This window comes from Scyliorhinus torazame, chromosome 3 (genome assembly GCF_047496885.1).
Source record: "Scyliorhinus torazame isolate Kashiwa2021f chromosome 3, sScyTor2.1, whole genome shotgun sequence".
Lineage (NCBI taxonomy): Eukaryota > Metazoa > Chordata > Chondrichthyes > Carcharhiniformes > Scyliorhinidae > Scyliorhinus > Scyliorhinus torazame.
In genome coordinates, this window is record NC_092709.1 from 104,666,802 (window position 1) to 104,688,950 (window position 22,149).

The 22,149-nt window shown below is 48.4% G+C and overlaps 1 protein-coding gene across 1 annotated transcript in view; it reads left to right on the forward strand.

Moving 5' to 3' along the window:
• Nucleotides 1-22,149, forward strand: part of LOC140409391 (uncharacterized) — a 466,596-nt gene that overhangs the window by 422,364 nt on the left and 22,083 nt on the right. Inside the window, exons 12-13 of the mRNA XM_072497839.1 lie at nucleotides 12,330-12,535; nucleotides 18,242-18,315. Coding sequence (XP_072353940.1) covers nucleotides 12,330-12,535; nucleotides 18,242-18,315 — 280 coding nt within the window. The remainder of the gene's footprint in view (nucleotides 1-12,329; nucleotides 12,536-18,241; nucleotides 18,316-22,149) is intronic.

The window sequence follows — 22,149 nt, forward strand, 5'->3', positions numbered from 1 at the left end:
TTGCCCTGAGAAATCAAAATAGAAAATAAAAGTGCTCTAAAAGCTAGGTTTTTAGTACTCACCTGACTGCTGCCATCAATAATACATATATTGGTAGTGAACTCCCTAACCTGGGACCACTTGGCGCATCAGTTACAGGTTATGCAGAAACATTGAAAATAATTTGTCGCCTCTGAAATTACATGCAAAGATAGCTCAGAATTTCCTTTGAGCGAAGGACTCCTTGTGCCCCTTCTGTTTGAAGTGTACATTCATATTTAAAAGGAGCATCAAGGGAAAGTGCTTCACAAATTGTTGTTGTTTGCTTGTCAAGCATAAGGTGAACAAATTCACATCAGAAAGCTCTGTTGCATCACAAAAGTCCCTGCATTGCTTGCGTGTGATGTCATAACATCACAAGAGTTATAAATGGGGAAGTCAATCAACCCAAATTAGTCTGCCCAGAAAGTCCCTTTACATTCCACTTAAACAGACAATTGTTTTTTTTTAAAGATTCTGGGCTTTTCATCTCCACTAATCTTCCTCAAATTTATGCGATCCATCCTAAATTTATCATTTGCTAGTTTGCGCCCAAGCTCTCTAGTTTGCCCTCTTGTCCCACTCTCGCTGTTTGTTATCAATGTCATTTTTCTGAGATTACCTTTTCCATTCTTATGACTGTAGTATATAAGATATATTATAAGATGAACATAAGATCATCTCTCAGGTACCTCATTTTGAGGCTTTAATCTAACTCGAAAGGAAATTGATACTATTGGATTGGCCACCTGCCTTACATCCCGCCCAGTAAAGTCAGGCAGAATCAAAAAGGTGAAGTCTAAAATGTATGAGTGATTCCATCAGTTTTCCCTTTAAACCTAGTCACTATTTATCAAGGAATTGTGCACATAAAATGCTTAAAAATGTGCTGGATAGATTACAGTTCAAGCTTTGACAAAAAGTCATTTGCTGAATCACAAACATGAAATTTTCCAGGAACCAGGAAGATTGGGAGAATAGTAGAATGTAATTGTTTCTTTTTATTCCTTAAAAGGTGTGATTTCAAGAATGACAATGTAGGATACAGTTTTTAAATAAAGCTTAAAATAGGTTTATCATCAAAAATAAGCTTTTTTAATAAGGATGCAAATGAGTGAAAATTACTTTTTTTTAAAACTATACTGAAAGATTTAGTGGTTCCATTGATGTACACCAGTCAGTTTCCTGCTAGTGTTATGACCGCTATCCTTTATAATATGCTTATGTTTCAAACTGTCTCTCTTAAAGTAAAACAAAATGCCCTGGAATGGGGGATGGTGTGAAGTTGCACTGAACTCTGCTTGGTGACAGATCCATGTGATCTGGTTGCCTTGGGTACGAGAGCCCATGTCAAGCCCTATTAAAAGTAAGATTCCAGATGTAACATTTGGACACAAAAGAAAAGGCAGCTGTTGTTGCTACTTACTGACTTAAATGGTGAAATTTTCTGAAAAAATGGCAGTGTCGGGTTCTGAGTGAAAACTCGTGTGTTTCTCTCCAAAAACACTGCCATATTTTCTGATCAGTTCTTCAAATACTTTGTCAAAAAAGATTGAGGGGCTACGTTTGCACTGTCATTCTGATGGGGCGGGTCCTGATAGAACCTGGCTGAAGAGGTTGTGCTGCCGTCTTCAAAGGGCTCCCTGATCTGTGAAAAAATAAACTCCCTCCCACCCCTTCATGGCCATGCAAGACCCCCTACCCCCAGCATAGACATATCGGGAACAGTCTCATCCATCTGGCCCCATCCCTGCACATTAGTCAACATGCCTCTTCTCTCCTGCCAATGGAGAAGAGTTACTCCCAGCAGTGCCCATGTCAGTGCCTCCTAGCATTGGCCCCTGGCACTGTCCTCTGGCACTTCCATGGAGCAATGCTCAGCCTCAGCCCTCAACCCCAGGGTCTCCAGGCAACACTGCATCCTCCCCCCCACATGGTTATCACAACTGCTTTTATTTTTCGAAAACAAGTAGCGATTCACGGTAGCATGATATGCCGTGGAGGGGCGGGGTCGCATTCCATGGGGCTGGAGGCTATGGCATAAAACCGTATAATTATATTTTAATTCATGTTCATGTATGGAAAGGGAGTGAACCTGATCACATCACCGGGGAGGGGGGATGAGGGGGGAGATCTCAAACCGAGATGTCATTGGCACAAATCCTATTATGGTCCTCTTGCAAGATTTCCTGGCCAAAACGGGATTTGCCGCTGCGGCTAATGGACCTGAAAAATCACACCCATAAACTCTAAGATAGTCAGCCCGAATGTTGGTGCTGCTCTGCCAGACAGTGAAAATGAGTGCTTTTGGGTTAATCACCAAGCAGACTGATGGTGAGGACAGAACTACAGATATCTTTTATTTGAAGGAACAAGTTGCTGTGGAGAGTTGAAGACCAAAGAATCACCAGATGATCATCTGTTGCTTGAAGTCCACTCACTTATTCTCTGAAGATTAAGAGTTGAAAAGGATATTGGAAGATCCGTCATTGTGTAGTAGGAAGAAACCACCCTGCTAAAACCAGGAAACATTTGAGATTTTGAATACAATGCCAAGGATCTAAGAATGTGCTGTACTGTACAAACATGGGGCGCGATTCTCCGCTCCCGCGCCGGTTGGGAGAATCTCCTGACACGCCATTTTTCCCCGCGACGTCGGTCCGACGCCCTCTCGCGATTCACCAAAGCGGCGAGAACGGCCCCGTCGAGTTCTGCGCAGCGCAGGCCGGAGAATCGCCCGGGACACCCAAAATGGCGATTCTCCGCTACACCCGCTATTCTCCGGCCTGTATGGGCCGAGCAGCCTGCCCAAAACGACGGCTTCCCGCAGGCGCCGTCCACACCTGGTCGCTGCCGACGGGAACAGCGCAGGAACGCTGGGGGGCGGCCTGTGGGGGGGCGAAGGGGGTTCTTTCACCGGGGTAGGACTCAAAAGGGGTCTGGCCCACGTTCGGTGCCCACCAAACGGTGGGCCGGCCTCTCTGAAGGAAGACCTCCTTTCCTCCACACCCCGCAAGATCCATCCAACATCTTCTTGTGGGGCGCCTCGGGGAGGACGGCAACCGCGCATGCGCTGGTGACGCCAGTTACATGGCGGATGACGCGGCGCCGCTTTTATGTGGCGCCCATGCCCGGCGCGCGCTGACGACGCTGCTTTCGCGACACACCCCCCGGGTTTCTTGCGGCCCCGATCCTAGCCCATTTTCGGGCCCTGGATCGGTCGCGATCAGGGCTATTTCGCGCCGTCGTGAACCTCGACGGCGTTCACGACGGCGTGGGCACTTAGTCGCGGGAGCGGAGAATCGCGCCCAAGGCGTGGGTTCTTTGGTTGCATTGAAAAGTTATTCGGAAATGCCTTGTCTAGTTTAGTGGATGAGTTTCATCCTCAGCGTTATTTAATCAGTGTTGAGTTTAGTTTGCTTATAGTAAACATCACATGCAATTCCTTTTGTAAAGGCCTTTCTTGATGATTCCCTTATTTCCCAATTCTTTATTTTTTGCTGTTATCTTTTTGATCCATGGATGCTTAATGCCATATATCTTTAAGTCAAGCAGCAGAGAGAATGAGGAATTCAAAAATTTGCATCACAGTATATGGTGCTAGCTTCCGAGCAACAAAACTCAGACTCTGTGGCACCCAAGAGATGGGGTGGAACTCGGTTTGATTGGTTGGCTGGTGGCCAATGAATTGGCCAAAAGGCCGTATTCTGCCCGATAACAAGTGATGATTGGACCCTCCTGAAGTGGGATGTTTTTCAGAGACCTAAGGAAAGCCGAGGTGGAGATCTAGGCACAGTGAGACAAGGACATACTCTCTCTTTCGCCCTTGTTTTTCTACCAGAAAAGCTGCTGTAACTGCAGAGACCTGAATGGATCTACAGTGAAAACCATTACAGATTGGAAACAGAAAACCTTGAACTGAAACCCGAGATTGAAGAAAAATACTAGAAACAACCATCTGAAACCATCTTTTTACTTTCATCCTTATTTCTATATCCTTCTTCTCCCCTCTGTGTTTGTCTGTCTTGTGTGTGTGTGTGTGTGTGTATAGAGGGTGGGGTGAGCTTAAATGGGGGTTAGGAATTATTTAGTAGTTAACCTGTTGTATTTGCTGCATATTTAATTATAGTTACTGTTATTAATAAACATAATTGTGTTTAAATTTACAAACCTGATGACTGTAGCTATTGGGCAGTAGTTTTCTAAGAAAAAATGCGGTGGGTTGCGTGGTAAATCCCGCCCAACATCACTCTTTAAACTTGTAAAGCATGCCTAGTAGCACCTGTGCATCTAAGAAATTTGTGCAACTTGTAAAGCCTTTCCTAAACAGTTATTCGTGGAATTTCAAAATTTCACTCTTCAGATCTGGATGACTTGAACCTTAAAAACAAAGAAAAGCAGAAAACGTGAACACAAGTGTTTTTGGATATAATTTGCTCACTATTAAAGTTTCCCAAATCTTTGTGTGATTCAGCCAATTCTTTCTGGATTGTGCTGATATTCAAGAGGAAACTCTGTCACAGACAGTTCTCATTTTTGTAACAAGCTTATTTTGATATGCATGTTATAAATTGGCTTTCAAACTGTAGAGAATCACTGTTTCCTTTGTTCAACTAAACGTGAGATAATGGCCCAGAAATTGCTGGAGCTGGTCAAGGAACAGTGTCCACCATTCATCAGAGTCGCCCTTGCCCATTTACGTTTCACGAGATTTGGCACTGGAAGTGCTGAAAATGTGAGAGGGAAATGCCATGGAGGGCTCAGTCGGACATCCTTAACTAATCAGTTTTACGGTTGCGGAGAGTCTGAACCAGGAATGCAAGTTAATGAATTAGCATTGTGGACAGCACAATTGCTTCACAGCTCCAGGGTCCCAGGTTCGATTCCGGCTTGGGTCACTGCCTGTGCGGTGTCTGCACATCCTCCCCGTGTGTGCGTGGGTTTCCTCCGGGTGCTCTGGTTTCCTCCCACAGTCCAAAGATGTGCAAGCTAGGTGGATTGGCCATGATAAATTGCCCTTAGTGTCCAAAATTGCCCTTAGTGTTGGGTGGGGTTACTGGGTTATGGGGATAGGGTGGAGGTGTTGACCTTGGGTAGGGTGCTCTTTCCAAGAGCCGGTACAGACTCGATGGGCCGAATGGCCTCCTTCTGCACTGTAAATTCTATGAAATTTCAAATCAGATACAGATAGAAATACAGAGAGGAAAAGGAAAAAAAATAAATTGAGAGAAAAATTAAAAGAAAAGCACTAAAAATATAATTAGAACATCTCAAACAACAATTAAATGCTGAAAGAATGAAGCTCCACATTTATTAAAAAAAATATATATATATTTTATTAAAGTTTTCAAACACAATTTTTCCCCCTTACAAATCAACAAAAACGGTAACATGATAGCTGATAGATAACATTGTTTAAATAAAATAGTGAACTAACAAAATAACACGAAATAGTGCTCCACCCCCGCCCCTTCACCCCATCTAGAACACAAACAATTTACCCCCCCCCACCCTCCCCCCTCTCTCCCCCCCCCCCCCCCCCCCCCCCCCAGATAGTCGAGGAACGGTTGCCACCGCCTGGTGAACGCCTGAGCCGATCCTCTCAGCGCAAACTTAATCCGCTCCAGTTTTATGAACCCTGCCATATCGTTTATCCAGGCCTCCACGCCGGGGGGTTTCGCTTCCTTCCACATGACTAAAATCCTACGCCGGGCTACTAGGGACGCAAAGGCCACAATATTGGCCTCTTTCACCTCCTGCACTCCCGGCTCATCCGCTACCCCAAATATAGCTAACCCCCAGCTTGGCTTGACCCGGACCTTCACCACCTTCGAGATCACTCCGGCCACTCCCCTCCAATACCCCTCCAGTGCTGGACACGACCAAAACATATGTGTGTGGTTCGCCGGGCTTCCCCCGCACCTCCCGCACTTGTCCTCCACTCCGAAGAACCTGCTCAACCTCGCTGCCGTTATGTGTGCTCTATGTAGCACCTTAAATTGGACCAGGCTAAGCCTGGCACACGAGGAAGAGGAATTTACCCTACTTAGGGCGTCAGCCCACAAACCCTCCTCAATCTCCTCCCCGAGCTCTTCTTCCCATTTTCCTTTCAGTTCTTCTACCTGCTCCTCCCCCTCTTCTCTCATCTCCCGGTATATTTCGGACACTTTGCCCTCCCCGACCCACACCCCCGAAAGCACTCTATCCTGGATCCCCTGTGTCGGGAGCAGCGGAAATTCCCTCACCTGTTGTCTCGTGAACGCCCTCACCTGCATATACCTAGATATTCCCCGGAGGCAGCTCATACTTTTCCTCTAGCGCTCCCAAGCTCGCAAACGTCCCATCTATAAATAAGTCTCCCACTCTCCTAATTCCTGCCCGGTGCCAGCTCTGGAACCCTCTGTCCAACCTCCCTGGGGCAAACCTATGGTTGTTCCTGATCGGGGACCACACCGAGGCTCCCAGCACACCCCTCTGTCGCCTCCATTGCCCCCAGATACTTAATGTTGCTGCCATCACTGGGTTCGTGGTAAACCTTTTCGGGGAGAGCGGTCGTGGCGCCGTCACCAGTGCTTTTAAGCTTGTTCCTTTACAGGATGCCATCTCCAGCCTTTTCCACGCCGCCCCCTCTCCCTCTATCATCCACTTACGGATCATGCCACATTGGTGGCCCAATAGTAGACGCCCAAATTCGGCAACGCCAGTCCCCCTCTGTCCCTGCTACTTTGCAGGAACCCCCTCCTTACCCTCGGGGCCTTCCCTGCCCACACGAAGCTCATGATGCTCTTATCTATTTTTTAAAAAAAGGCCTTAGTGATCAATATAGGGAGACATTGAAACACAAATAGGAACCTCGGGAGGACCATCATCTTAATTGCCTGCACTCTGCCCGCCAGTGACAGCGGCTGCATATCCCACCTTTTGAAGTCCTCTTCCATTTGCTCCACCAGCCGAGTCAGATTGAGTCTGTGTAAGGTTCCCCAGCTCCTGGCTATCTGAATCCCCAGGTATCGGAAGTTTCTTTCCACTCTCCTTAGCGGCAGGCCATCTATCCCTCTACTCTGGTCCCCAAAGTGTATCACAAAAAGCTCACTCTTTCCCATGTTGAGCCTATATCCCGAGAAATCTCCAAACTCCCTCAATATCTGCATAACCTCTGTCATCCCCCCACTGGATCTGCCACATACAGCAGTAGGTCATCTGCGTAGAGTGACACTCGGTGTTCCTCTCCCCCTCTAACCACCCCTCTCCATTTCCTGGAGTCTCTCAGCGCTATGGCCAGTGGTTCAATTGCCAGCGCGAACAGTAATGGGGACAGCGGGCATCCCTGTATTGTTCCCCTATGTAGTCGAAAATACCCCGACCTTTGCCGATTTGTGACTACAGTTGCCATTGGGGCCCCATAGAGGAGTTTAACCCAGCTGACAAACCCCTCCCTGAACCCGAACCTCCTCAGCACCTCCCATAGGTACTCCCACTCTACCCTATCAAATGCCTTCTCTGCATCCATTGCCGCCACTATCTCTGCCTCCCCCTCTGCTGGGGGCATCATTATCACCCCCAATAGCCGTCGCACGTTGACATTCAATTGTCTCCCCTTTACGAACCCTGTCTGATCTTCATGCACCACCCCCGGGACACAATCCTCTATCCTCATTGTCAGCACTTTTGCCAGCAACTTGGCGTCCACATTCAGGAGCGAGATAGGCCCATAAGACCCGCATTGCAGCGGGTCTTTATCCTGCTTCAGGATTAGTGATATCGTCGCCTCCCACATTGTCGGGGGTAGGGTCCCCCCTTCTCTGGCCTCGTTAAAGGTTCTTACCAGCAGCGGGGCCAACAAGTCCACGTATTTTCTGTAAAATTCCACCGGGAACCCGTCGGGTCCCGGAGCCTTCCCTGCCTGCATGTTCCCCAGCCCTTTGGTCACCTCGTCCACCCCAATTGGCGCCCCCAGGCCTGCCACCTCCTGCTCCTCCACCCTCGGGAACCTTAGTTGGTCCAGAAACTGCTGCATCCCCTCTTTTCCCTCCGGGGGTTGGGACCTAGAAACCTCTCATAAAAGGTCTTGAACACCTCATTTACCTTCCCTGCTCTCCGCACCGTGGTTCCCGTTTCATCCCTAACTCCCCCTATTTCCCTCGCCGCTGTCCTCTTACGAAGCTGGTGGGCCAACAGGCGACTCGCCTTTTCCCCATATTCATATCTCATCCCCTGTGCCTTCCTCCACTGTGCCTCTGCCCTCCCTGTGGTCAGCAGGTCAAACTCCGTCTGGAGTCGTCGCCTCTCCCTATATAGTCCTTTGTCCGGGGCCTCTGCATATTTTTTATCCACACTCAAAATCTCCCCCAGTAATCTTTCCCTCTCTTTGGCCTCTGTTTTCCCCAGCCCTGATGGAGATCAACTCTCCCCTGACCACCGCCTTCAGCGCTTCCCATACTATCCCCACTCGGACCTCCCCATCATCGTTGGCCTGCAGGTACCTTTCGATACATCCCCGCACCCTTCCGCAGACTCCCTCATCCGCCAATAATCCCACATCCAGTCGCCAGAGTGGACGCTGTTCCCTCTCCTCTCCTAGTTCCAGATCAAATGTGGGGCATGGTCTGAAACAGCTATGGCCGAGTACTCCGTTCCTTCCACCCTCGAAATCAGTGACCTTCCCAAAACGAAGAAATCTATCCGGGAGTATACCTTATGGACATGGGAGAAAAAGGAGAACTCTTTGGCCAACGGCCTAGCAAATCTCCACGGATCCAATCCCCCCATTTGGTCCATAAACCCCCTAAGCACCTTGGCCGCTGCCGGCCTTCTTCCGGTCCTGGATTTAGATCTATCTAACCCTGGGTCGAGCACGGTGTTGAAGTCCCCCCCCATTACCAGGTTTCCTACCTCCAGGTCTGGGATGCGTCCCAGCATCCGCTTCATAAATTCCGCATCATCCCAGTTCGTGGCATATACGTTGACCAGCACGACCTCCATTCCCTGCAGTCTGCCACTCACCATCACATATCTGCCCCCGCTGTCCGCTACAATGTTCCTAGCCTCGAACGACACCCGTTTCCCCACCAATATGGCCACCCCTCTATTCTTTGCGTCCAGCCCTGAGTGAAACACCTGTCCCACCCATCCTAACCTAACCTGGTCCGCCACCTTCAGATGCGTTTCTTGAAGCATGGCCACGTCTGCCTTCAGTTCTTTCAAGTGCGCGAACACTCGCGCCCTATTAATCGGCCCATTTAGGCCTCTCACGTTCCACGTGATCAGCCGGACTGGGGGGCTGCCCGCCCCCCTCCCCTGTCGACTAGCCATCACCCTCGCTGGGCCAGTCCCACATCCCGGTTCCGCGCACCCACCCGTCCCCCAGGCGGCGCATTCCCGCCTCGACCACCTTTTCTCTTACCAGCTCCCTTTCGATCTCAGCAGCAGCAACCCAGTTGTGTCCCCCCCCCCCCCCTCCCCGCTAGATCCCCATCTAGCATGGTCACTCCCCCCATATTGCTTCCGAAAGTCAGCTGACTTCAACTGACCCCGGCTTCTCCCGCTCTCTCCTTGACCCCCCCGTGTGAGGAACTCCCATCCTCCTTGCGCCTATCTTCCCACCATCATCTCTCTGGCGCGGGAAAAGAAAAAGAAACCCCGCGCTTTCTAGAACCATCCCGCCCCCCATGGCGCAGCTCCCCCTACCGCCCCGTTCCCATTCCCCATCCCCCGCCTGTGTCTCTTTTTCCCACCCCACCGGCGCCCACATTTCTCAGTGTCCCCCCCTCCCCAATTTACACCTCTATACATCAGCATTGTTGTTTCCCCTCCAACATCAGTCCCTCAGTTCTGGTCCAGTTTCTCTTTTTGAATGAAGGTCCATGCTTCTTCCGCCGTTTCGAAGTAGTAATGCCTCTCCTGGTGCGTGACCCATAATCGCGCCGGCTGCAACATCCAGAACTTCACTTTCTTCTTATGCAGCACCTCCTTGGCTCGATTGAAACTCACCCTCCTTCTCGCCACCTCCGCACTCCAATCCTGATACACTCGTATCACCGCGTTCTCCCAGCTGCTACTTCGTACCTTCTTGGCCCATCTCAGAACAACCTCTCTGTCATTGAAGCGGTGAAATCGCACGATCATCGCCCTAGGTGGTTCTCCAGCCTTTGGTCTCCTCACAGGGACCCGGTGGGCCCCTTCCACTTCCAAGGGGCCCGAGGGGGCCTCAGCTCCCATTAGCGAGCGTAACATCGTGCTCGCATAAGCCCCGCCGTCAGCTCCTTTCACTCCCTCGGGGAGACCCAGGATCCGGAGGTTCTTTCTCCTTGATCTATTTTCCAGGACTTCAATTCTTTCGATGCACTTCTTATGGAGCGCCTCGTGCGTCTGCATTTTGACCGCTAGGCCCAGGATCTCGTCCTCATTGTCCGTTACCTTCTGCTCCACCACACGGAGCTCTATCTCCTGGGCCTTTTGTGTCTCTTTAAGCCCCTCGATTGCCTGTAGCATCGGGGCCAGCACCTCCTTTTTTAGCAGCTCCACACACCGTCTTAAAAATTCATCCTGGTCCGGTCCCCATGTCGCCTGGCCTCCCTCCGACACCATCTTGCTCCTTTCTTTCCTCTGCCGCTGCCCTCGAGGATTCTCCGAGATCTGGCTGCCGCCGCCGATCTTTTTCTTTCCCACTGGGGGGGACTCCCTGTCGCCTCACCCTACACCGGGTTTTGTCGAAAAGAAATTCCCGTTGGGGCTCTTAAAAGAGCCCGAAGGTCCGTCTAAGCTGGAGCTCCCGAAACGTGCGGCTTAGCTGGTCATCGCCGCAACCAGAAGTCGAGGCTCCACACTTATAATAGTTAAGTTTCAGTGCTGGATAAATTGTTTCACACCAGGTAACACTTATTGTACTATTAAAATGGGTGCAGACTGAAATGGGAAGGCCAAGTTTTTTTCACATGAACCTTGCAGGTAGAGAAACTTCATGTTGTTTAATGTATGTGAATAATGATGGTGACAGTGAGGAACTCTCCACTAGGCTGGATGAGTGCAGCTCAAACAGCACTCATGATGCTCAGCACCATCCTGCACAAAGCAGCCCACCTGATTGGCACCCCATCCACCACTTTAAACATTCAACCCCTCCTCTAGTGATGCACAGTGGCAGCAGTGAGTACCATCTACAAGATGCTCTGCAGCAATTCATCAAGGCCCCTTTGACAACACCTTCCAAACCCACGACCGATGCTACCTAGAAGGACAAGAGCAACAGATGCATGAGGACACGTCCATCTGCAGGTTCCCCTCCAAGGCATACACCACCTTAATTTGGAACTATATCACTGTTGCTTCAGTGTTGCTGGATTAAATTTCTGGAACTCCCTCACAACGTTATGGGGTTCTCATGCATCCATACATACACCACATGGACGGCAGCAGTACAAGAAGGTGGCTCACCCCCACCTTCTAAAGGGCAATAAATGCTAACCTAGCCAGTGACACTGGCATCCCATGAACAAAAGAAAATAACAGTGGAGTGGCACATCTCAAATAACAACTTCCAGATTTTTGCATTTAATTACTCAAGTGCCTTTGCTTGAAGTTTCTGGGAACTTTGCACATGAGTCCCAACGAGCCCAATTAGCCTCATTTTTATTTTGGCAAGGAAATCTGAACCAATTAATTCATTATTTTGAATCTGATTGTCAGTTATGCACGAGTCCGGTCAATCATGAAAAAGGTATTTAAGCGGTTGGATTTATTTTGGGGGCGTTGAAGGTATATAATTTTCACAGGAAAAAATAAGGGGGTGAAGCATTTGTGCATTCTCCTGGGAAGGTTTGGAGTATGTTCCATTCTTCTTTACTGCAATCTTTTCCTATCAGTCATCTTTCATCTAATTAACCTTTGAAGCTGAGTGGGTGGGCTGTCTTCTCCCAAGCTGCTGGGCTAGCCACCTGTTATTAGTTGTGGAATAGTCCTCCCTCTTTGTCTACCTCCACTTGATGCCTCATTCAGCGATGAAGCTCAGGTAGGGTGTTGAGAGGTTTGACTCCTGACCCTGCATCTCCCTCCACGCCAGTGAGCGTTATATCCTAACATCCACCAGTGACCTGCCACACCACAGCAAAACTGTGTCACGTATTTGCAGGTGTAATGCCCACAAAATGTTCCTTCGATTGAACTCAATTTGTTTTATGTGTAACTAAAACACAGGTATACAATGGCATAGATTTCAATATTAAAAATGTAAGCAATACAAAGGCTTTAATATGCGAAAGCTGAAATGCTTCTTTTAGTAACCCAAATTGCTGAACATATTCTGTTTTCACTAGGAGTAAAGGTTATTCAGGATTGGAGAGGCTGTATATCACAATGTTCCTCCACAGCTCTCTCTGTTGTAGTGATGGAACCAACACCCCTAAGAGCGTGGTCTGCAAAGAAGGTTTCGAAAGCTCGAAGACGGGTGCCAGAACGACAAAGCAATGTGCAAAAAGCTCTCAACTCCATTGTACTTCAAAAGGATGCCATAGGCCAGAGGGTATGAGAAAAGTACTTGTATATGAGTCATACTGCTGTTACAGTTGGGTATACAGTTATCTTGGACTGTTTTACTTTAGAAATCATAATGATCAGAGAGAATCATTTGATTTTCTTTCACGAACGTTCGGCAGAAATTACTGTTGGTTATACTTACAGGTGAAAGTTCACGTGATATTTCCTCTCTGAACAGACGCTGACATATTTATTTTAATATCACTGAGATTATCGAGGAGTTTCTATCCACTAAAGGCTTAAATCATTTGTAACTGCATGTCGTTGAGTTTGTGCTATGATTGTATAATACCCTTTAGGGACAGGAAGTTAAAACAATATGCAGTGGGCAAACTGCCGGTAAAAACATTGTTTATGTTTAGTTCAGGTTAAATATATTACTCTTGAAGTGAAGGAGCAGCATGGATTTAGCAATGTATTTGAATGATTTGTCCTCAGCAGGTCCAGTTCTACAACCAAACATTGGATTCCTTAATTCAGCAGCCTATTTACGTGGAATCTCATACTACTAATTGTTGTGTTCTGTTGTCTTGCCGTTGCAATGATGCTCACAGAACTGCTGGTAACTTAACTAGTATGATGATTTATTGATGAACGCGCGGAAGGATAACATACAGAATATTATACAGACAAGGTTGCTCTGGAACTACCCTATGTGCAACTGTCCAGTTGTACACCATACTACCAACTGATCAGTCTCCCACATCATGTGACCAAAGTCTGATGCCACCAGCTGGTGGAAGGTCACATTGCTAACTATTCACAGGCATATCACCACATCCCCCTTTGGAAATGTTAACATTTACATGCAGAAACATTCTTTGTCATATATAGAAACATTATTTGTATTATCTTTCAACACATGTGGCATGTGTATCTGTAGATTTAACTGTGCTTCATTTAACAAGTCCCAGAAATTATGAAAAAAAAATAAAAATTGAAATTATCTCAAATCTGTGGCATTTTGTGGGGTTGGGGCTCCTTTTATGGTCCGAACTCTTTTCTCCACAGGGTGCAAGCTGTCGTTATCCACCCGATAACCGCTCTATGTCACAGCGTTTGCTTGGAAGACGCACCTGCCTCTCTTCAGGTGGACGCCCACTTGAGAAAAGCTTCTGAGGACCTCGTCTAGACTGTCCATGTGTTCCTTTTCAGTGGTACCCATGACGAAGACATCATCTAAAAATTCAGTAATTTTGTGTAGCTCCTGGAGGATGCCTTCCTTAACTCTCTGAAAAATTGTACAGGTGGAAGAGACACAAAAAGGAAAGTGAGTGTATTCGAACAGCCCCCTGTGGGTATTTATAGTCACATACTTCTGCAATGCGGTGTCCAATTTTAACTGAAGATACGTGTGGCTCCTATCCAATTTGATGAATATTTTGCATACAAATCCTCCACGTGTGGCATAAGATAATAGTCCAGGCGGGATGCCCTGTTTACAGTTAGTTTATCATCCCCACAGATGTGAACTGACTTCTTCGACTTCATCACTAGGACCAGCGGTGTGGCCCATTCTGCAAATTGCACAGGGTGTATGATGCCCAGACTCTGCGAGCTCTGCAACTCAGTATCCAACTTTGTGAACAAGATGTAGGGGACCAGTCCTGTCCTCAAGTATCTGGACTGGGCCTCTGGGTCCATGTAGATGCGTGCCTTGGCTCCTTTTATCTTGCCCAGACCCTCCTGGAATACCTTCGGATACATTCCAAGGACCTCATACAGGTTTCCTGTGCTGATCCGGAAAATCAGCTGTCAGTCGAAGCGAAGTATTCGCAGCCAATCATGTCCCTGCCCTTGCACCACTATGAAATGGAGATGCGGCCTTCAGGACGCACAAAAAAGTAGAATAGCGGAGCAGAAACTGATAGCCAAGTTCCGCACGCATGAGTACGGCCTCAACCGCGATCTTGGATTCATGTCGCATTACATTCACCCCCCACCATCTGGCCTGGGCTTGCAAAATCTTATTGGCTTCGGACAATTCACACTTCTTTAACCTGTGATTATCCATCTCTTCAGTTGCACCCCCTGGACCTGAAAGACTTAATTACATGCAAAGACTCTCATTCAAAGTATCATCTTGCATCATTGGCATTATCTATATATGCTGCGTTTGTGTAACCTGCCACTTCACTCACCTGATGAAGGAGCTACGCTCCGAAAGCTCGTGATTCCAAATAAAGCTGTTGGACTTTAACCGTGTGTTGTAATACTTCTTACTGTGACCACTATGAAAGGGAACCTGACTGATGCTCGTGGGTCACCGGGGCCACGGTGGTTGCAATGATGCGCAGTGGTTCCCCAGTATACATCGGCGATCTGGCCTTGGTATCGCACAGGTTCAATGGCACGATTCCTGTGTGATTCCTGCCGGCGGAGGTCTGCTGACCAATGATGGAGAGGGCAGCCCCTGTGTTTAACTCCATGACAAAGGGGCACCCGTTTACATGTGGTTTAACTCGAATTGGCACCACTTTCGGAGCTGTGATGCAGTTCAACTGCATCATGTTTTCCTCCACACAGTTTCCTCTGTGTGGCCATGTTATTAATTCTGCACAATACTTCAACATTTTGGAAAGGGATAGCCCAAACGCGCAATGCTCAGCCAGCTTTTGGAGTTGAGTCAAGAAATCCGTAACTGTCTCCCCCGGAGTCCACACAGCAGTGTTGAACTGGTACTGTTTAGTCTCTTTAGCACAGGGCTAAGTCGCTGGCTTTGAAAGCAGACCAAGGCAGGCCAACAGCACGGTTCAATTCCCATACCAGCCTCTCCGGACAGGCACTGGAATGTGGCGACTAGGGGCTTTTCACAGTAACTTCATTTGAAGCCTACTTGTGACAATAAGCGTTTTTATAGGGCTAGTTTAGCTCAGTGGGCTAGACAGCTAGTTTGTGATGCGGAACAAGGACAGCAGCATGGGTTCAATTCCCGTACCAGCTTACCCGAACGGGCGCCGGCATGTGGCGACAAGGGGTTTTTCACAGTAACTTCATACTTGTGACAATAAAAGATTATTATTGACATTGAAAACAGCGCGGGAGCTGAGTGAGCCGGGACATTGAAAACAGCGCGGGAGCTGAGTGAGCCGGGACAGTGAAAACAGCGCGGGAGGTGAGTGAGCGGGACATTGAAATCAGCGCGAGAGGTGAGTGAGCCGGGACAGTGAAAACAGCGTGGGAGCTGAGTGAGCCGGGACAGTGAAAACAGCGCGGGAGGAGAGAGAGCCGGGACAGTGAAAACAGCGCGAGAGCTGAGTGAGCCGGGACGGTGAAAACAGCGCGGGAGGAGAGAGAGCCGGGAGAGTGAAATCAGCGCGGGAGCTGAGTGAGCCGGGACAGTGAAAACAGCGCGGGAGATTTAAAAAGCGCTGGAGCTGCGAGTCGGAGCGGAGATTTTAAAAGATCGTGGCCTAGTTTCGGGAGCCGTTCGGAAGAGGAGGAGCAGTCTCTGTCAGGGAGAGAACCTGAGAACATCTAAGACACTCAGAGGGTAAGAAGGTAAGTAAGAGATTTTTACTCATTTTTACTTTTATACCTTTTTCTAATTGTGTGTGTCGGGGGGAAACTGAAGTGACATCACAGAAAAGCTGTGGCCTGAGTGGCAGGAAGTGTAGAAGATTGTAGTTTAGTCGGGCAGCATGGTTGGCACGGGCTTGGAGGGCCGAAGGGCCTGTTCCTGTGCTGTACATTTCTTTGTTCTGTTCGCATGATTACAGACGGCTTAGGGTGGTAATGGTTAGACACTAACTCTACCAATACGTCAAAAGATTTTGAATCTCAAGCAACTGGGTATGTGCGGCTTTTTATAATGCTTAAAGTTGGGGCTCTACAGGCAGTCAGCAGGATTACCATTCCTGTGATGCCATTGGCCTGGGAAAAGTAACTTATCTGCTCTGCGTACTGAGCCCAATCTTCCAGGCCGGCATTGAAGGCCTCTAATTTTCCAAAGAGTGGCATATTTACAAGTCAGCTCCACGTGTTGCTGCACAGCAATCCTCCGAGCAGCTGGGACGTCCAGAATAGGAGTTAAAGTTTATTTTACCTCATTGCCAGTATTAAGACCCAGTAAACCAAGTGGTAAGGTCAACGTTGATTTATTTATGGTCATGAAAAGTCTGCACATGGCAGTGAACTATTTACAGAGTACCGTTCTGTTGGGGCAACCAACATGCGGCCTTTATAGAGTTCTTATGAGCCCCAGCTGAGCAGGCCTCCGCCCTCTAGCAGGGAAGCTCATATTCCACAAGTCCCGCTGGGAGATCAATCAGGGTAACCCCGTGGACCTCGTGTGGGTTATTACACTTGCAATTAGACATTTACATTGGCCTTTTTATGTCCCTTGCACAAATTATATTCTGAAGGACATGTGGCTGGATTCTTCGCTCCCCGACTCCGAAATTGCGTTCGGCGAGGGGGCGGAGAATCCCTGATGACAGCAATATCGGGGATGGCGCCGCTTACGCGATGGTCCGCCCCCTGAAAAGCGGCGTACTCTCGGAGTATGCAGCGACACGTATCCAGCTGCCCCGCGATGCTCCATCCCCGACCGACCGAGTTCCCGACTGCGTGAGACTCTCATGGTCTCACCCGTTGTGAATTTAGCGTGGCGGCTGCGGACTCAGTCTGGTGCCGCCACAGTCGGGGGAGGGCCGATCCGCGGGCTGGGGGGGGCTTCATTCGGGGCTGGGGGCACTGTGGGCGGGCGGTCTGAGGCGCGTGAGCGGCCAAAAGGGGGCATTAATTTTGTACGGGTCGGCTGAGTCTGCCATGAAGCACGGCACAGCCGCTGCAGGCTGCCGCCGTGCGCATGCGTGGCCACGGATCTGGAAATGCTCTGGGCTGTATCGGCAGCTAGAGCTGCCTCCCTGCTAGCCCCCAGCAAAACAGTGAATCGGTGGCCGTATTGCGCCAGTTTGAAAAGCTGCAAAATGTTTCTGATGTGTGAGAAGTGCCTGTGAAGGGTGAAATGTTACGGGCTGTGTGAATATCGGTGCATGCAACCCATGTAATTCTGAGAGTCAGCAGTTGTCAAGACATGAGACGACACTGCAAAGAGAGAGAGAGCGAGCCAGACGCTGCCAAACCAGTGACCCATTGGCACGCATCCATTTACACTTGAGACAGGGAGGCCAAGAAGCTAATTACATGCACGCTTAATGTCTTTTGAGGTTGTGATGCTGGTGCGGGTGCTGCTTCTGAGCTGTGTTTTTTTATTTCAGATCATTACATTTCTTGCAGCTTGGAAACTGTGTTCTGGGGCCAGGGTTTCAGGATGTCATCTCCTAGGTGAACTCCTCCTGCACATACCATATCAAAGACCTCTGTGACCTCCTTCCCGCATATGGGTAGAAACATCTCTCTTCCTCCCTACCTTCTCCAACTGGATTTCTAGTTCCGCAGTGGAAAACCTGGGAACCCTCTCTGTACGTTCCAGCTAGTGTACTCCACAACGTTTGTGCAACTTGCTGAGTGCAGGTTACAAATCTGGATCCAGGAAAATTGTACCCAATGGAACTAGGTTGTTGTTTGCAGCCCTTGCAGTCATGTTTAAATCAATTGGCCCAAAAATTCAGTATTCAATCAAAACCTTTCCAAAAGTGTTTCTTATAAGCACAACACTCACTTACCGTCTATTTTTACACTTTGGGCAAAATGACTCCCAAACTCTCATTCTTCTAATTATTTTCAGGAAACAACAGTGGAAGGCAATCCTGAAAAAAAGATGTGGGAAAACGCTCCATTGGAAAGTCCAGAATGTCAGAGGTAATTTCATTTATGTGACCTTGAAGTACCACATTGTGACAACTTTATTATTGAGTTCACAGAACACCATAAATCAATATAGTTGGTATTTACAGGTATCTGTTGAAGAAATGGTATTATTTTGTTGTTTTCTGTTGTGGATACTTTCCAAGGGCCTGAATTCTTTGGTGTCTCAACCCCAACTGCCCGCCGCTAATTTATGCTCCAATCAGCTTTGATTGGCTGCTGGCGGGACCTCCAACCCTGACTCGGGAGGAAGTCCCACCTTAGCGAGCTTTCATCGGCGTCTTGGAGGAGAGGATGCAAAGGAGGTAAGTCTGGAGGCTGCCAGACCTTAAAGTGGGTTTGCCCAATGTCAGGGGGCTTCTGGTGGATGCACCTCCTTCCATCCTCAACTCCCACCTGTGATGTAACCTAGTTGTATTTCAGGCTTCCCCCACAGCGTTTCAATTTTCCCCCCAGACTAAAATTTGAGGCTGGGTGGGAAACGGCCCTTGAGTGGCCACTAAGGGCCTCAATTGGAGCAAGGGTGGGCTTCCATCTGAGGCCTTGCCCACCCCAGCGTAACATCAATGTGGGGTCAGGATGGGTGGGAACCCAGAGGGAATCCCGTCCCTTTAATTCCATGCTCCACACCCGCCTAAAAACCTGCCAGTAAAGAGGGTGAAAATCTGGCCATGGTGTATGACTCTTAATATACTTTGACATCTATTAATCTTTTAATTAATACTTAGCTTAAGAGTGAAGCATAATAATGATGTTTTTTGCACTGATAAATCAGAGGCCGGGACACTTTGTTTTATTCTTTCATGCGATGTGTGCATCGCTGGTTTATTGCCCTTCCCGAATTTCCCTTGAAAAGGTGGTGGTGAGCGGCCTTCTTAAACCGTTGCAGTTGTTTTTGACCCAACGGCATTGAAGGAATGGCGAAGACATAGTTCCATGTCAGGATGGCATGTGAACTTGCAGGTGCTGATGTTCCCATGAATCTGCTAACGCAGAGGTGTTGTGCTGGCAGATACATGGGAATATGGTGTTGTGAGTTCAATTCCCATCACAGCATCCGGGAATTTAAATTCAATTAATTAAATACATTTGAATTGTTTTTTATTTGTTCATGTAATGTAGCCATCACTGGCAAGATCAACATTCATTGCCCATCCTTAATTTAAATTAGGTGTTGGGAGTCACTCTCTTGAACCGCTGCAGTCCACGGTGACGTATGTGCACCCACAGTGCTCTTAGAATGGGAGTTCCAGGATTTTAACCCGGCGACAGTGAATTGTGATGTCTCCCTTAGTCAGGGTGGTGTATAACCTAGAAGGGAGCAGAATACTTGTCCTCCTTTTTTGTAGAAGCTGTAGGTTGGGAAGGGGTTGTCAAAAGAGGCTCGACGAATTGCTCCAGTGCATCATGTAGTTGGTGCCATGGTGTGCCAGCAGTGGAGGGAGTAAATGTTTAAGTTGGTGAATGATGTGCCAACCAAGCAGGCTGCTTTGTCATGGAGGATGGTGATGAGCTTCTCAAGGTGTTTTCGAGCTACGTTTATTCAGGCAAGTTGGGAACTCTTTAATCACACCAAAATGTTAGCATCAGTAGTAATGCCCAGGAAAATACCATTTTAAATTTTAAAATCAGTGTGCAAAAGTGAACGAAAACCACCACCTAGAAGAGTGGACAAAAAGAGGAGTGGAAGGCAGTGACTACCACCTAGAAGGGTAGTCAAAAAGTGGACGGGAAGGCAGTAACCACCACCTCGGAGTGCTGTCCAATCCAGTCTGTTGCTTCAGGCCGGAGCAACCGCATTCTGAGAGAAATCAAAGTGTGAAATCATGGGAAAACAGATAAGTAATTGTTTGGTGAATATTTAGCTTTTTTATCTTCAAAACTCCTATAATTTATTACTAATTGTAAGCTTTTATCAATTGTAGTAAGGTATACTAGCAGTAGCGAAGGTTATTGGGAGTAGTGGTGTTTTATTAATTAGAAATTAATATAGATAAATAAATTAATTAACCCATGATAAAGGTGATGGGCAGGTGATATGTTGTGACTGCAGAATGTGGGAAGCCCTGGACACCAGATGATCCAAGGGAAAAATATCTGCAGTAAATGTCTGTGGCTTGAAGAACTTCAGCTCAAAGTCATTGATACTGCAATGTATCAGGGGAAAGTTACCTGGACACTTTGTGCCAGGAGACAGCCACACACCTTAGGATAGGTTCTTCTTATTTGATCAATTTGTTGATGACACAAATATAGGTAGGAAAGTAATTTGTGAAGAGGACATAAGGAGGCAAGAGGACATAAGGAGGCAAGGAACATGCCTATTGGCAAATGGGGTATAATGTGGGAAAATGTGAACTTGTTCAGTTGGGCAGAAAGAATAAAAAAGCAGCGTCTTATTCATATGGAGAGAGACTAAAAATCTGAGGTACCGATGGATCTGGGTGTCCTGGTAAACAAATCTCAAAAAAGTTAGTATGTAGGCACAGCAAAGGATTAGAGAGGCAAATAGAATGTTGTTATTTGTTGCAAGCGGAATGGAGTATAAAATAGGAATAAAAGCAAATTACTGCGGATATTGGAATCTGAAATAAAAACAGAAAACACTGGGCATGGCACCCCATAGGTAAGGACGACTCCCGCTCCCAGTGGTTGTAAGGTCACTGCAGCCCTAAATTTCAATGCCACCGGGTCATTCCAGGGCTCCAGTGGGGATCTGTGTGACATTTTGCAAACGTCAGCCATGAGGTAGCGGATGCTCTTTTTCCCTGGGCATCAGACTATATCACCTTCGACCTGGACCAGGCCCACCAAGATACCCAGCTGTAGGATTTGCTGCCATTGCCAGGATGCCCCAGGTCCAGGGGGCCATCGATGGCACGCCTGCTGCCCTGCATGCACCGGGGCATCAGGGAGTGCCCTATATTAACAGGAAGGTGTTCCACTCCCTGAATGTTCAGGTTGTGTGTAACCACCACCTCAGGATCATGCACGTATGTGTACGTTACCCTGGGAGCATGCATGACAGCTACATCCTGGAGCACTTGGAGATCCCCGGTGTCTTTGAGGATCACCCTAGGATGATGGGTTGACTCGCAAGATACAAGGGATACCCTCTGAGGTCATGGCTGATGTCGCCAGTGTGTGGCTTAAGGCCTAGCCAGAGACCCAATACAATGAGGCCCACACTGCCACCTGTGCTGTCATTGAATGGTGCATCGGGCCGCTGAAAATGCGGTTCTGATGCCTGCATCGCTGAAGCAGGGCTCTACAGCACAGCCTCCAGAGAGTCTCCCACTCTGCTGTGCCCTCCACAGTCAGGCACAGCAGCGCAGTGACATTCTGGAGGTGGAGGAGGATGGGTATGTGGCTTGGTCTAAGAAGGAAGAGGTAGACCAGGAGGGGCTGGAGGATGAGCCCGAGGTGGAGCTGGAAGATGGAGAACACGCAGTGGGGAGGGTCCGATATGCCAGGAAGACCAGGGGGGCCCTCATCTCCAGATTCTCCTGTGTCCGTTAGCTCAATAACCACCCCTTCCCCCCTCACCCAATTACACATCCCCCTCCCCGACCACCCTGTACCCCCCTGCAGGAGTCACATCACTCCAGGCTAGTGGGCCTGTGTTGGCACTGTCAGCGATGACCTATACAAGACAGGAGAGTGATGACCACTCGCTGTGAGGAAAGCTCTTGTTCTCCTCAGGCTCTGCTTCAGTCTGCCTCCTGTCTTTCTGCTGAGTGCGCTCACACCCATCCTCGTGACGGAGTCTGCATCGGGGGCTTTTGTTCTTGGACCTCTTTGAGTGGGGGGGGGGGGGGCGGGGGGAGC